The sequence below is a fragment of the Myodes glareolus genome, chromosome 7 (assembly GCF_982192425.1).
Source record: "Myodes glareolus chromosome 7, mMyoGla1.1, whole genome shotgun sequence".
NCBI classification, from domain to species: domain Eukaryota; kingdom Metazoa; phylum Chordata; class Mammalia; order Rodentia; family Cricetidae; genus Myodes; species Myodes glareolus.
This window is the reverse complement of record NC_142032.1, coordinates 88,034,859-88,052,232: the sequence shown is the minus strand read 5'-3', so window position 1 is coordinate 88,052,232 and position 17,374 is coordinate 88,034,859. Positions and strand designations below refer to the sequence as shown.

The window sequence follows — 17,374 nt, the reverse complement described above, 5'->3', positions numbered from 1 at the left end:
CATGGAAGGAAGTATTATGGAACATAGTTTTATTAAAAGCTGACATATGGCATAGAAGTCTCAACAACTGGCTGCTTCTAAGGCAAGGCCACTTCCACAGGTCAGGGATATGACTCAAGTGTAAGAGAGAACTGGCAGCTACTACTCTGTAGGCTCCCTATAGAGAGGCAAGGGTCTCACCTATAGAAGGCAATTCGAGCCCACTATTTGATATCAATGTTCACAAAGCTCTTTCATCATTTCATCAAGGAATCCCTACCTCGCCAACAAAGCAATTCAATCAACTCAAAAGTAAAAGCCAAAGTGAAAACGACAATATTTTATCTCCCAAGAGGTGAACATCTTCCTGTTGAAGTGATACAAATACTTACATCAGCACTTTTGTTCCTTGGAAGGTTAACCACTCGCTTTAGCTTCTTCACTGCTTCTGTAACGGCGGGGGTCTCCACCCCATCTAAAGCACTACAGATTTTTCTTACAGCTTTAATTACTTGGTCGACAGCTCGGTATTGGTTCTTTAAAAATAGAAAATAAAATAAAAATAACTAGGTACAATGTAGGACCCATGTCAAAGATGAAGTCAGAAGCTAGATATCTTTGACAATTCTAATAACAGATATTCTCTATTAAAAAAGAAAAGAAATAAGATAGCTTCTCAATTATACGGTATACTGTGAAATGTATTAAAGCAAGACAGTTTTCGCTCTGACACAACCATTCATATGCAAATGCTACAAATTTAATATTAGAATCAAAAGAAAACCAATGAGAAACAGATTACCAAATCATTTTTAAAAACAAGATCTGGCACACATGTGGTATACATACATACATCCAGGAAAACACTCATACATTTAAAATAAAATAAATCTAAAAAATAAGCACAACTAGATTTATCTTTTAAATTCTCATTTGGAAGTAATTTTCATGTTGAAAATAACCTCTTCTGCAAAAAAAAAAATTACTGGTATTAAAAACTAAGTTCTAACAAAACAAAGCAAACAGAACATCCTTGAGGGGCTACAGAGATGGTTATGAGCACTTGCTGTGGCAGATGATCTTTAGTTCAATGCTAGCTTGGTCTAGATAACAAGTTCAGGATAGCCAGGACTGCATAGAGAGAGTCTGCCTTTAAAAAAAAAAAATCAACAGAACAAACAATATCAAGAGGACCTGAGTTTGGATTCTGTCACTCACACAAGCTGAGCACCCTACAAATGCCTATAACTGCCTCTGAGGAGCTCCACATGTACACAGGCATGTGCTCCCCCATACGTACATGCACAAATCTTTTTTTAAAAAAATATTTATTTACTTATTATGTATACAATATTCTGTCTGTGTATATGCCTGCAGGCCAGAAGAGGGCACCAGACCTCATTACAGATGGTTGAGAGCCACCATGTGGTTGCTGGGAATTGAACTCAGGACCTTCGGAAGAGCAGGCAATGCTCTTAACCGCTGAGCTATCTCTCCAGCCCCATACACAAATCTTAAAAACAAAAAATAATAAAAGAAATGCTTAATTTTTTAAAAGAAAATAAGATTGGTTTTAGCAGTGTTGGGTCAGCTTTCTTTCGTTCTCTCGTTCTCTCTCTCCTTTCTGTTCTTTTTTTCCAACACAATATCCCTACTGACCATATGGGAACTTTCACAGTCCTCCTGGGTCTACTCCCCATGCCCCCACCCGCATCCTCCCAAAGGAAAAGAAACACAAGTTCAATCTGTGTTGTCTACACATTTACCAGAGCATGATCAAACTCCCAGTGATCAGCCACACAAAGAAACATGAATTTTTCCTCAGCTGCACCTCTGCCCGCGGCCATCAACTGTGGAGAGCTACACCTCAGCACCGTTATCACAATTTTTAAGTTTCTGATGACTTCCTGTCTGAGCTATTTTTCACACAATCACAAAAGTAGCTTCCCTGCCCTTCAGTCAGCAGGAGCACAGATCATGGACCTACACACGGTCTCTAGCAACAACACAGACCACAGATAGTGTCTGTGGCCTGTGCTGTGGTACAGGGCTGTGTTGATTTTAGTGATCTGTTCTGCCATTAGAAACCATGCTGAGATCTTTCTCCACTTAAAAATTTTGTATCTATTTTTATTTGTGTGTGTTGTGTATCCATGTAAGAGGATGGCACATTTGTGTGTAGTTATCAGCAGAGACCAGAAGAGTGTTGGATCCCTTGGATACGGCAGGTATTTGTGAGCTACCTGATGTGGGTACTGGGCACTTGTGTAGTTTGACTAAGAATGGCTCCCATGGGTTCATGAATTTGAATCCTTAGTCACCAGAGAGTAGAACTGTTGGAAAGGAGTGTGCAGTGATTGTGGGATATCTTTCTGTATGCTGTGAATATGTTTTGTTCTCATTGGTTGATAAAGCTTCTGTGGCCTATGGCAAGGCAGGATAAAGCCAAAAAGGAAATCCAAACAGAGATACAGGAGAAGGGTGGAGTTTGAGAGACTAGCCAGCCGGCAGCCAAAGAGGCAAGACATGTAAAAAATAAGTTAACAAACCACATGGCAAAGCATAGATAAGAAATATGGGTTAATTTAAATGAAAGACTAATAATAAGCCTGAGCCATCAGTCAAACATATATAATTAGTTTAAGCCTCTGAGTGATTATTTCAAAAGCAGCTGAGAAGCTGGGCAGGACAGGGCAGGACAAAAAAAAAAAAGCCTCTGATTACATTTGGTGTCCAACGTAGAGTATGTACATCCACATAAAGCCTGAAAAAAGCTTAAAAAAAAAAAAGGTTCTAGACACACAAAAACAGTCAAAAACAGCTACTTGGTAGCCATATTTTTTCAAATAGGCTCTGTTTACTGGTAGTGAGCAGGAAGCTCCTTTAAGAGATGGCTTCCTACCTTGGTACTGGCAGTATTGATAGCTCTTTTGGGAGTCCTGCTATGAGCACTTGATTGGGATTTGTGGGCTGGTGGGCAGCATACTTGGTGGTGACTCTCACTGGTACCTCTGTCATGTTGGGAACCCAGGTGGGGCAGAGCAGCAACCAAAGCTGCCGGTTTGGCCCTAGTCGCTCGCACTTGACAGTTTAAAGACTCCTGGTCAAAAACGGATTACAGATATGCAATAAAAACATATTTAGATAAAAAGAAACCTCTAAATGGGTCACAAAGTGTTCAAAACATGTGTAGGTTTAAGAAAAAATAAGAAGAGTATGCAGTTATAGAAAGGAATAGTTTAAAAAATAATTATAATAAAGTCTTTAAGATAGAAGCAAAACAATAAAAAAAGCCATGCAAAAATAGGAAATTCACCTGGAGTCTGGATCCTGTATGTTATTATGTTGGCTTTGAATTTTTTGATGGCTGATGGGTAAGAGACAGCTACTCGGAGACATGGGATTGAAAGAGAGACTGATAAAATATACCAACCTAAGTATTTCTAAAATGTCTTAACTTTAAACCAAAAGTCAAAACATGAAATTTGTAAAATGAAACTTAAAAAGATGCATTGCTTTGGAAAAGCAGCTCTACTTTTTTTCCACAGGAAACAAGAGGCTATGAATTTGTTCTAGGTTAAGATGGGCCAGGTTTGATAAAGGGAAACCTCCTGAACCTTGACATGTGATATCTATCAACAAAGGTTATAACTGGTCTTCCCAGGACTTGACTAGTACCTCAAATTTTCTCAGGGTCCCCCTAAGATCACCAGCACCAATCAGCAGGAAATAGTCTAGAGAACTATGCCCAAACTCCTAAAATATTGGTTATAAACGTTGTTTTCATTTAAGGGGGGGGGTTGGTTATAAACTGTTATTGATCACAGTGAATCTCTTCCTAAAAGAAGGAATAGGGATATGAATGGAAATGTATGACATATAAATAATGGGAGGAAAGGATAGATTATTGAATCTACTTTTATTCAAAAATCAACAGTTAATCTGAAAATATTTTACATTGGTATAGATTTTAGTTTATTGACATAAATTTAAGGTCAACTTTGTTATGCTGTATGTATATTTCTACTCTTGTTTAAGGTATTATGCTTATGCAACTCATTTTAAAATGTAATAAATAATTAAAAATACAGATTAATAGTCATCTATAATAGTTAGTTTTTTTAGGTATACAAAGATATATTTCAATTATATAGGTAATTTTCAAACACTTCAAAAACCTATAGAATATGACATTTAAAATGTTTTAAGAACTTAGACTTTTAGCCATGTGGTGGTGGTATATGCCTTTAATCCCAGCACTCAGGGAGGGAGAGGCAGGTGGACCTCTGTGAGTTCAAGGCCAGCTTGGTCTACAAAGCGAGTTCCAGGATAGCCAGAGATATACAGAGAAACCCTGTCTTGAAAAACGAATTAAAAAAAAAAAAAAGAATTTAGACTTTTCTCAACAGTAAGACATGTCTGTTCTTGGCAGCACCAATTACTTCAAAGAGGATGATTGGTATTGAAGAAACTTTGCTTTTAATGTGGCAAGGCTAGTCATTTGAGCAAGAAACTGCTCTTGCCTGGAACGCTTGACAGCATGCTGTATAAACTGGACATGCAGGACCTACAGAAAAATGACCACTAAACTTTGCCAAAACAAGGCAGGATGGTCCTTTAGGTTCCTGTTTCACAGAAGAAACTGCCAGACACCTAGGACGACACAGAGAGAAATGACTGATGAAATCTGCCAAAATAGGCAGGACAGTCCTTCAAATTTCCTGCTTCAGAGATAAGTCTGCTAAATACTTTACACCTGTAGGCTGAAGATGCATTGAAGCCCCACTGTTACAGAAGAACTTTGGGTGACCTTCCAGGCAGTCAGATGTCTCTGCCATTTCTAGAGTTTTGAAAGTTGTTTACATGTACTTCCTGTTTACTCAGGTAATATTATGTCCTTCTGGGGTCTTTGATGGAGTTGAAGACTAGATAATTATAATTTTCCTTAGTTATGATAAAAAATTTGATATGAAACTTTAGACTCACAAAGATGGGACAGATGATAGAGTATTTTCTTTAATTTTGCCACACACAAATAGACTAGATATTGTAACTGTAATTCTTGCTTGATAATTGTTTTGCTATATGCAATTTTACTATGTTAAAATAAAAATCTTTCTTTTTGATTAGACAGAAAGGAGGTTGGAGGCTGGAGAGATGATGGCTCAGAGGTTAAAAACACTCACTGGCTGCTCTTCCAGAGGTTCTGAGTTCAATTCCCAACAACCACATGGTGGCTCACAACCATCTATAATGAGATCTGCTGCCCTCTTCTGGCATGCAGGCATATATGCAGAGAGAACACTTTATACATACAATAAAGAAAATCTTAGAAAAAAGAATCGGGAAAATGCTGTGGGATGGTCTTTCTGTATGCTGCGAATATATGCTTCTCTCATTGGTTGAGAAATAAAGCTATTTTGGCCAATGGCAAGGCAGGATAGAGCCAGGTGGAAAATCCAAACAGAGATACAAGAGAAGAAGGGCTGAGTCTGGGAGGCTCCAGCCAATTACCAAGGAAGCAAGACATGTGAAAAAATAAGGTAACAAGCCATGATCCACATGGCAAAGCATAGATAAGAAATATGGGTTAATTTAAATGTAAGAGCTAGCTAATAATAAGCCTGAGCCATTGGCCAAACATTTATAATTAATATAAGCCTCTCAGCTGACCTCAAATGTAAAATTTCTCCAGTCTGTGCAGTGATAGGATTGCTGAAGTATATTACCCTGCCTTGGCATGGAACATTATTCATTTTACACATTGCATTCCATAAATGTATGTAATTATTTTGTATCAGATACCTGTAAGTTTTCAGGGCTACAGAAATAGCTCAGTCAGTACAGTGTAGTCCTGGCCTTGCAAGAATGAGGATCTTTGTTCAACTCCAAGAACTTACATAAAAAAGCTAGACATAGTGGTATATGACTGTAATCCCAGTACCGAGGAGACAGGAAAATCCCTAAGGTTACCTGGTCAGTCACTGTGGAGGTTTAAATGTTTATGGCACACATAGGCTAATATATTTCAGTGTTTGGTTCCTGAGCAGCAGACTATTGGATTGGCGGGTATGGCCTCACTGGAGGTGTGTCACTGGGGTGGGCTTTGGAAGTTTTGAAACTACAAAACTTCAAAAACTTCAGGGCCAGCCTCTCAAGCTCTCTGTCTGCAATTTGAAGATAATGCGAGTTCTCAACTATTGCTCCAGCACCATGCCCTCCTTGCTGCTGCCATACTCCCATCATGAAGGTTATGGTCTAGCCCTCTGAAACTGTAATTAAATACCTTACTTTATAAGTTGCTTTGGTCATGGTGCTTATACACAGCAATCAACAGTAAATAAGACAGCCATACTAGGCTACTCGGTGAGCTCAAGCTCTGGCTCAAAGGAAAGATGAACAACATGCTTGAGGAATGATACCTGAGGTTATCCTCTGGCCTGCACACACACATGCACCTGTACATACAGATATTCACTCACAAAATGTAGCTTTAAAGACTTGAGCAACAGAAGCATTCATATGTCCCTCTCCCTTCTCTTAGAGACTCACTGTATCGCCTACGCTCTTCTCAAATTTATAAGCTCAGGGGAATTCTCCGTTTTCCTCCTTTATTACTGTGATTGTGCACTATACACAGCTTAAAGATTCACAGAACATTCATGCTACACTTTTATGGCAAGAACTATGAAAGGCTGCAACTAAGCTCAGCATCTTCCCTTTTAGTATATTTTTCTATTCTTGAGGCTTGGCTATCATAAGCCAAATGCTTCTTTTACCTTCAAGCTTAAGTGAAACCATCTCATTTTCTTAAATAGCCAATTATGGTGCAGTTCTCAGGGCCTGAACTGAAGATCAGCTTTCAAGTCCCCCCTTTTTAGATATCTAATTTATATTTCTGCTTCTTTTAACTCACCTTCATGCAAAAACTTTCCAATCTGAAGGTTTGTAACAATGTCTTGCACTATTCTCCATTACTCTTAACATGTGATGAACTAGTGTATAGTCTAACAGTTCTAAATCCACCCTTCTTTTGCTCTTTGTAGAGCCAGAACTAAACTCACAGTAACATTTTTTTTTGGCACTAGAGGGCACTAAAAGGACACTTTAACCAAAAAAAGCAACAAAAAGCAACAGGGCTAGGTTCCAGTCCTGTATGCATTTATTCCTTTCTTTTCAATTTACTAGGAGAACTCAGTGGTTCTCAAAGACTAGCCCTACCTGTACCCTTAGGCCACTTTGGCTAAAATTTTTTGGGAAGTTTCTTTACCATGGGCAGCCTCTATCCTCCTGTGGTAGCCATATGCTAAAGTTCAGTCTTGGGAGAAGGTTTATGAGAAGTCATTATGTCCTAAACTGTTCATTTCTCTACAGCCTAGTCATGGCAATTGCTTTTTCACATCTGCAACCTCTGAGTCCTTCTTAAATAAAGACCAGCAAATTTTCTTAAAAACAAAAACAAAGTATCTAGGTGTGGTAACATCTATCTGTAATACCAGTACTTAGGAAGTAAATGTAAGAGTGAAAAATCTGAGGTCATCCTGGTCTATACAGTGAGTTCTGGGCCATCCAGGCCTATATAGCAAGGACAGGAAAACCCTGCCCCCTACTACTGCCACACTCAAAGTCATTAATTGTCAGGTATGGTGATACATACACATCTGTGTGGTCCCCCAAAGAAAGTGGCCTTTTAGGAGGTGTGGCCTTGTTGGAGGAAGTGTGTCACTGTGGGGGCAGGATTTGAGGTCTCTGTGTTCAAATTTCCTTCAGTGTGACTATCAGTCGATTTCCTGTTGCCTGCAAGATGTAGGACTCGGCTATTTTCCCACACCGTGTCTGCCTGCACACCACCATACTTCCCACCATGATGATAATGAACTGAACTTATGAAACTGTAAGCAAGCCACCCCAACTAAATGTTTAAACTTTATAAGAGTTGCTGTGGTCATGGTGTCTCTTTACAGCAATAAAAACCCTAACTAAGACAACATCTATAATAACAGTGACTTAAAAGTCTGAGGTGGCAATACTGAGACTGTCTCAAAATCAAAATACACACACACAAAACAAACAAATATTAGTTAAGTAAATATTTTATATTTTGTGAGTCATTCTCTGGTGAGATTCAATTCTAGCCTTTTAAGGGTGAAGACAGACAATAAATAAGAGACAAAAACTTTACGAAAACAGGCAGTAGGTTAAATTTGGTATGTGAACTATCAGATGTCAATTTTTGCTTTAAATCCTCTTTTATGAGATGGAGAGATGGCACTACAGTTAAGAGCACTGGATGCTCTTCTATAGGACCTGAATTTGATTCCTGGTATCCATGTGGCAGCTTACAACTGTCTATAACCCCAGTCCCAGGGGATCCAACACTCCTTTCCAGCCTCTGCTGGAAGGCACCAGGCATGCAAACACTGAAAAGACACTGAAGCAGGCAAAACATCTGTACACATAAAATAAATAATAATTAAAGTTTATTTTTTAAAGGAAAAGAATCTTTTTACTAAAAAGAACAAACCATCTTTTGCCCATTCACTAATGATTATTTAGATTTCTTATCAAGCAGCCAGCACAGAGGCTAGTAATATAGTTCTGGTCAAGTGTCAGCATGTGTCACTCTGGTTTCAATTGTGTGTATACATATGTGCATGCAAGTCTGTAGTTTCAATACTTAGAAGGAGGAGGCACGAAAGAGCAAGAATTCAAGTTCAGGCAACTGGAGCTAAATGAGACCTCAACTCAAAAACAAAACAATCCAATATAGTATACTGCCTTGACTGGTCAGTGACTGATAAACATTAGTACAGATAGGTGGTCAGTTCTCCATAGCATGGTATACTTTTGTTCTGGGTATTTATCTGAATTTCTATTTTAAGTTTACACAGAACAGTCATACTGCCAGCACCAAATATGAGTTTGGCTGCTTTCTGAAGTACATGGATCTCCTTGGAGTTGGAGTTACAGATGGTTGTGAGTCATTCCATATAAATGCTGAGAACCAAACTTAGGTCTTCTATAAGAGCAATACATACTCTTAACTGCTGAGTCATCTCTCCAGTCCCAGCATTCCCTTAGAGTATTACAAGCCATTATTTCTTTTCTCAAGGCCCATATTGCCACTTTAGCAGAGTATTTTACAGAGTATTTCTAGAAAAATAAAGTCAAGAAAATTAAAAATTTCTGTAAAACATTAATCTATACAAAAACTAGGAATATATATATATCTCATTATGTCAACATAATTCATGATAACCAATTTATTAACTTAAGCCCAGATATACACTATTGGATGTATAGATGAAATGTGCTATAGCCATTCAATGGACTAGTATTCAATAAAAAGGAACCACTGGTAGGGCTAGGGAGATGGCTAAGTTGGTAAAGTCTGTTGAGCAAACATAAGGACCTGAGTTTGGATCTTTAGCATCCATGTGAAAAGCTGGATGTAGGGCTGTAGAGCAGATGGCTCAGGGGTTAAGAAAGTGCTCTTGCAGAGGTCCTCAGTGTGGTTCACAGCACCTATGTGAGGTGGCTCCCAACCACTGTAATTTCAGTTCTAAGAAATATACACAGACACTATGGCCACGACAACTCTTATAAAGGAGAACATTTAATTGGGTGGTTTACAGTTAGAAGTTCAGTCCGTTATCATGATGGTGGGACATGGCGTGTTCAGGCAGACATGGTGCTGGAGAAGGAGCTAAGAATTCTACATCTTTGATTCATAGGCCATGGAAAGTGAGTTCCAATACTGGGCATGTCTTGAGCATATATGAGACCTCAAAGCCTCAATGACACATTTCCTCCAATAAGGCCATACCTTCAAATAGTGCCACCTTGTTTGGGAGCCATTTTCTTTCAAACCAACACACACACACAAATTAAGTGTGTATACACACACACACACACACACACAATATATATATATATATACACACACACACATACCACACAATGTCAAAAAAATTTTTTAAGGTACAAACCATAAAAGATTAAATGGTTTAGTATTTGAAAAAAGTAAAACAGACAGAAAAATCACTATATTCCATTTACAGGAAACACGCAAAAGAGGAAATCATGAAAGAGACAGGAACTGGCTCAGCGATTATTTGAAGCTAGAGCTGGAAGGAGGGTCAACTGCAAACTATACATGAAAATGCTCTAAAACCGGACTGGGTGATGCTGGTAGAGCTCTGGGAATTTGGTAAGTCTCTGAATGCTGGTACACGCCTAATAATGCCTGCACTCAGGAAGATCAAGAACTCAAGGTCAGCCTAGGCAACACAGCAGCTCAAGGTCAGCCTGAGCTGAATGAGACCCCATCACACAGGGAAAAGGCAGATTAAAGGAAAATAAATTATACTTAAGGTGAGTGAGTATAATATATTATGGGCATCTACCTATAATCCTAGCATGTGGGAAGCCTGAGGCCAGAGAATTCTAAATTCCATAGCCTAAACTATACAGCAAATTTGAGGCCAGGTTGGGTGGTGGTGGTGCCACGCCTTTAATTCCAGCACTCTGGAGGCAGAGGCAGGTGGATCTTTGTGAATTCAAGGCCAGACTGGCCTACAAGAGTTAGTTCCAGGACAGGTTCTAAACTACAGCGAAACCCTGTCTTGAAAAACAAAACAAAAAAAAATTTGAGGCCAGGCTAGGTTAAATAGGAAGACACTGTCTTAAAGCAAACAAACAATACTTCAATTAAACTTTAAAGGAGAATAAGCGATAGAGTTGCTATTTTAGACAAAGAGGTCAGTGGAATGCACCGTGATAACATTTAAGTACTTAAGGAAGGGAAAGCCAGGCAAATACCTAAGGGAAGAGCACTAGAGAGTACAGGTCCCAGGCTCCCTGCTGGGGAGCACACCTTGGCACTCCAAACAGTTAGGTTTTAGATGAAATACTAGGATATAGGAAGCTGAGGAGGGAGGTTCACAAGTTCAAGGCCAGCTGAGCCTCAACAGTAACTTTAAACTAGTTTAAGAGCTCACTTTGCTTTACTGTTAATTTTTTGTTTGTTTTTCCGAGTCAGGATTTCTCTGTGTAGCTTTGGAGACTGTCTTGGAACTCACCCTGTAGACCAGGCTGTCCTCTACCTCCCGAGTGCTGGGATTAAAGGCATGCACCACCACTGCCCAACACAATTTATAATTCTTAATTATCTTTTTGTGAAGACAAGATCTCGTTCTCCTGGAACACACTATGTAGAACAGGTTGGCTTTAAACTCAAGAGATCCACCTGCCTCTGCTTCCTAAGTACTGGGATTAAAAATGTGTTCTACTACACATCTACCTGGTTCTAAAAGTTCTTTTTTGTATTTTTTTTTTTAATTTGACATCTGCTTTCTGTTCCTATTTCACTTTTAAAGTAAACTTTTCATTTGGAATAATTTTAGAATTGTAGGAAGTTACAAAAATAGTACAGCGTGTTCCCATACAAACCAGTTAAGCAGCAGCTTGCATAACCACGATCCATTTGACACAACGAAGACTGGAGCCGTGGCACACAATCAGCCGTGCCAGTGCTTCCACTAACTCCCTTTCCTGCTCTGTTCCAGGATATGACCCAGGACACATCATTTAGTGAGTTATTTTTAAAGTATCATTTTGGTTGCCTGGGGGGTGGGGTTACAGAAGGAAAAGCAAAGAATTTGGAAGACTAGTAAAGAATAACACAACTGACTTAGGAATGATAATAGTCACATTCTCCATTTGTTTTCATGGCAGAGATGGTAAAAATTAGGTTTAATATGGAAGATGAAAGATCTTTTTTCTTAAAAGGTCTAGGATAAAACCAAGATTTTAGCCTGAGCAAACAGGAGAACAGAGTTACTATTTATTAAGGCAAAATAATAATAGTAATTTTTAAAATGAGGAGGCTACATCTGGGTAGTACCAGGGGGTGTATATATGGGCTATTTTCTCATTTTGCTCTGAATCCAAAACTTCTCCTAAAGTATAGTCTTGGGCCATTGAGATATCCTAGTGGGTAAAGGTATTTAAAGTCAAGCCTAATAATCCAAGTACAGTGCCCCAAATTCACATGATGGAATGGGGGAAAAAATTCAGCAGTTTGACCTCTTGTGTACTGTGCATGTGTAAACACACATATTCGTATTCTCCCCATTCCCACCCCCAGAGATGGCTCAGTGGTAAAATCACTTGCTGTCAAGCCTGACAATCTGAGTATAGTCCCCAGGACCCACATGGCCATATGGTGGAAGGAGAGAACTAATTACCCAAGTTGTCTTCTAACTTCCACACAGGCATGCCTACACAGCCCCTTCCAATTTGTGTATGTGTGTGTGTGTGTGTGTGTGTGTATGTAAAAGTTACTTAAAGTGCTAGAGAGATGATCAGATTAAGAACACCTGCTGCTTTTGTAGAGGACACACCCTCCCCAGCACCAACATGGTAGCTCATAACAGTAAATAACTTCAGTTACAGGATATTTGGTGCCCTTTTCTGGCTTCCATTGGCACCATACATACAAGTTTACACGTGTCAAAGGGACCCTGTCTTGAAACACCAAACAAACAAACAAGTAGATAGGTAGGTAAGTAGGTAGGTAGGTAGATAGACAGACAGACAGACAGACAGACAGACAGACAAATTTTTGCCAGGCATGGTGGAACACACCTTTAATCCCATTTGAGCAGCAGAGGCATATGGACCTCTTATGAGGTTGAGGCTAATCTGGTCTATATAGAAAGTTCTAGTCCAGCCAAGGTACATATCATGACTTTGTCTCAAAAGAAAACAAAATTCACCAAAATAAATAAATCTTAAAAAAAAGCAGGTGTAAACAAATCTACAGAAAGACTAGGAAAAAAAATAAGTACTACTAGATTGGGATTATGTACATGTCTGATGACCTTAAGTACAGTTTCATTTAAGTGTTAGTAATGGGCCAGCAAGATTAGCTGAGCAGGCAAAGGTGATTGCCACCAAGTCTGATAAGCTGAGTTTGATTCTTGGAATCCACATGATAAAAGGAGAAAAGCGACTCCTTCAAGTGTATTCTAACTTCCACATGCATACTTACAGACATATCCTTGTCCATTTACAGAAGAAACAACTAAAATGTTTTTTTTTAAAGGAGTGATGGAAGGCATAGTTGGAGTGGATACCTAAGAGAATAGGAAAAGGAAGAGAAGTAGCAAAACTACATACTTTCAGTTTTGTTGCAAAGAGAATAGAGAAGTGGTGTGGATGACAACAGGATCACAGATTCTCATTATATGTGTGTGTGTATATGTATGTATGCATTCGTGCATGCATGTATATCTGAGCACTACATGTGTGCCTAGTACCCAAGAATGCCAGAAGAGGCCATCAGATCCCTTGGAACTGGAGTTACAGATGGATATGAGCTGCCATGTGGGTGCTGGGAGTCAAACCCAGGTCCTCTACAAAAGCAGTCATTGTCTTACCAGATGAGTCTTACCTGATGAGGTAACTCTTGTCTTGCAATGATTTTTTTTTTTTTTTTTTTTTGCGGGAAGGGGGGTGGTGGTGGTGCGGGAGAATTTTCTGTATTCTGTCAATCATATTTTAAATAAATGCTGATTGGCCAGGCAGGAAGTATAGGTGGGAAAACCAGACAGGAAGTAAAGAGAACGGGAGTATTCTGGGAAGCAGTAAGCTCCCTTCGCAGTTCTGCCCAGATCACTGAAGAGGCAAGATGTAAACTGCCCAGCTGTGGGGGTACTGAGTCGTGTGGCTAGCATAGATAAGAACAATGGGTTAATATAAGCTACAAGAGCTAATAAGAAGACTGAGCTAATGGGCCAATCAGTTTATAACCTAATGTAGACTCTTTGTGATTTTCTTTGGGACTTGCCCGCTGTGGGGTACCGGGCGGGACAGAAACCCCAAAAAGCTGGCCGCTCACATTGGGGTGGAGGGGAGGTAATTCAACTAATCTTATAGCTGTAAGATATCATTTATACTCTGATAGTTCCCAAGTGTAGTATCTCTACTTGGACCTCTTGCATTAAATTCCAGATTCATATCAACTACTCACTCAGTGTCTCTTTTGGATAGTTAAAGCTATCTCAGACATCCAAATTAGCTACTTTCTTTGTCACTGCGACTAAAGAGCTGACAGAAACAGCTTAAGGAAGGTAATTATTTGGGTTCACTGTCTCAGAGGGTTCAGTGTGTCAATATTGTCTCAGGATGTGATACTCAGTATTTCTATATGTTGATAAGAATATACTAGTAGTAGAGCTGGCAAGATAACTCAGTAGGTAAAGGAACTCACTGCTAATCCTGACATAAGACTTTAGTTCAATCTCAGGAACACACATGGTAGGAGAGAACCAACTCCTGCAAGTTGTCCTCTTAGTGTGTTGTGACATGTGCATACCTAAATATACCCACACGGGAAAAAATGTACTAGTAATTAGCAATCTGTTCATTTTACATTTCTATCTCTCATGTCCTGCTAACTCTTAATCAATTTTGTCTCCAAGTATTACTAATCAGCTTTCTCTGTAGCAGTCATAATGCTTATCTTTTACCTGAATTGTTACAAAAATCTTTCCCTTTGAAATCAATTCTGCCAGTTTTATACCTAACCTCTACATTATGTTCAAGTTAACTTCAGAAGACAGGGCTAAACAATTCCCATAGTCTGAGTCTGGCTAAAAACATCTTAAGTAGCTAGATCCAATATTCTGTAAAAGATCAGCTAACTTTTTCTATAAGGGATCAAATAATAAGGGGCTAAAGAGATGGTTCTGTGGTTAAGACCACTTGCTCTTGCAGAGTACCTGAGTTTATTTCCCTGAATCCACAAGGTGGCTCATAACTGTCTGTAACTCCAGTTCCAGGGAACCAGATGTCTTCTTTTGATTTCTGAAGGCACCAGGCATGTAAATGGTACACGTACATGTAAGGCAAAACACTCACAGACATAAAATAAATTTTTAAAAACTTAAAATAGTTTAGGTTTTTCAGGAAATAAAGTGTACATTCTAACTGAAACAAAAAATGAAATTTATGCCCTGGTAATGCTAAAGCATGTATGGGCAGCCCATATATGGCAGTTCTGTTGAACCTGTTCATATTGGGTTTCATGATCTAAGTTGATGAGGACAACTCTTCCTCAAGAGGACACCATATCTTATTACAGATGATCGTGAGTCACCATGTAGTTGCTGGGAATTGAACTCAGGACCTTTGGAAGAGCAAGCAGTGCTCTTAACTGTTGAGTCATCTCTCCAGCCCTAGTAGACGCTAATATTGGAATATAAAGCAAAAATGACATCAAATAGGTTTGGTGGGTAAAAAAAAAAATTATTTACAAACTCAGAAATTAAACTAAGTATGGTCCTCTAACTCAGAATAGAGAGAAACTCCTTAATATGAACTATAAGGTAGTAACTTATGTCTAGTCATTTCTAACACTGTACCCTTACCTTTTTTTTTAAAATTATGTATATGGGTATTTTGCCTGCATGTATGTCTGTGTATCACTTGCATGCCTGGTACCCAAGAAAGCCAGAAAAAGGTGCAAGGTATCCTGAGACTGGAGTTACATAGTGAGCCACTATGTGAGTCCTGGGAATCAAATCCAGCAAATCAAAAGCAAGCAGCCAGTGCTCTTAACCAATAAGCCCTCTCTTCAGCACCCTTCCTAAACACTTCATTTCACACTTACATACTATTACAGAACTGCTTACTTCCATGTATCATGTATATACACTTCTGTTTACAGGTTCTTCTCAACTCTTTTTTAAGCTAACTGTTTAAGAGTTACCAGACAGTTCCTATGTGCCTGATTCCTCCAGGTCTGACTGCTTTTCTAGGTCAGAACTTGGAAAGGTATTAACTATTGCTTTGTCTTCTCTTTTGACCACTTCTTTTATATGCTGACTAAAGCCTAAGTATGCTTTGGACTTTCTCTTTCTCTAAAGCTCTCACTACCCGTCACCCACTGCCATGTGGGTGGCTAACACCAAGAATATAGTTTTAAAACATTTAATTCTAAAACTAGTATTTCAGAGAAAACAGAAACAATCTTTAAGTCCCCATGCCAAAACTTACTTCAGTTTGAAGAGCCAGTTCCACTTGGTTGTGATAGGAATCTAAGAGTTCTTCAACAGGGTGTCTGAAATGAGAAACAGGTATTATATTTTTAATAACAACAGTTGCTTTGATCACAGAAAATAAATATATTTACATCCAAAACAAAGTTTGAAAACTTGCAATAGATACTTTAAATGCTATACCTTGTCATGACTTCTTTATAAGGTTTTTCTATTTGATTCAAGAATTCGTTTAAATCCACAGGTGCTTCATCATCTTCTGCCTAAATAAACACATACACACAGGTTGAAGAATAATCAAATATAATTCTTTGGTCATTCAATTAAAGTAAGTAAGTTAAATAAATGATGAAATCTTTCGACTAATTTTTGAGAACTGGAGACATAATGCTATCTAAACAACTATTTAACTGACTAAAAAGTTAATCAATAGTACGAAAAATTCATTTTGTTTTAAATGTTTCATTATTTGGGGCTGGGAAGATGGCTCAGAGATTAAGAGTACTTGCTGTTGTTGCAGAAGACTTGGATTTGGTTCCTAGGACCCACTTGGTAGCTCACAATCATCTGTAATTCCAGTTCCAAGGGATGTGATAGCCAGTTCTGGCTTCCATGGACACTAAGTATGCATGGGGTACATATACATACACAAAGTAAACACTCAAGTACATAAAAATAGAAATAAATAAATCTTTAAGTGTTACATTATTTTGCATATGTGTGTACTAGGGTGTGTGTACATACAGAGGTCAGAAGTCAATGTATTTCGTCTTCTGCTATTGCTCTCCAGCTGTGTTCTGAGAAAGGACAGGCTCCCTCACTGAACTATGAGCTAATAAAATGGCTATACTGGCTAGTCAGCCAGTTTGGGAGATCTGTCAGTGTTTTTCTCCCTAGTGCTAGGATTATGGAAACACTCTGTCATACCCAGCTTTTTACAGGTACTGGGGCTCCAACTCAAGCCCTCAAGCACTTTATCCATTGAGTTATTGCCAACTTCCTCCACCCTGTCTCCAGCACCCTTTAATTTTAAAGAGAGGGTCTCATGTAGCTCAGACTGGCCTTGAATTCTTGACCCTTGTCTTTTTGCTGGGATTATAGAAGCATATCATCAAATCTGACCAAAACTTCTATTTTTACAATTTTATTTTGTATGTATGGGTGTTTTGCCTTCATGTGTATCCGTGTATCATGTGCATGCCTGGTGACCTCAGAATCAGAAGGTGTCAGTTCCTGTAGAACTGAAGTTACACATGGTCGTGGGCTATCACATGGGTACAGGGAATCAAATCTAGGTCCTCTGGAAAAACAAACCAGTGTGCTCTTAACCC

The 17,374-nt window shown here is 38.9% G+C and overlaps 1 protein-coding gene across 1 annotated transcript in view; it reads right to left on the bottom strand.

Moving 5' to 3' along the window:
* The window catches only part of Pik3c2a (phosphatidylinositol-4-phosphate 3-kinase catalytic subunit type 2 alpha), a 109,870-nt gene that overhangs the window by 37,501 nt on the left and 54,995 nt on the right, over positions 1–17,374 (bottom strand). Inside the window, exons 7-9 of the mRNA XM_048460528.3 lie at positions 16,227–16,306; positions 16,042–16,105; positions 372–515 (exon numbers count right to left, since the gene is read on the bottom strand). Of these exons, the coding sequence (XP_048316485.3) occupies positions 372–515; positions 16,042–16,105; positions 16,227–16,306 (288 nt within the window). The remainder of the gene's footprint in view (positions 1–371; positions 516–16,041; positions 16,106–16,226; positions 16,307–17,374) is intronic.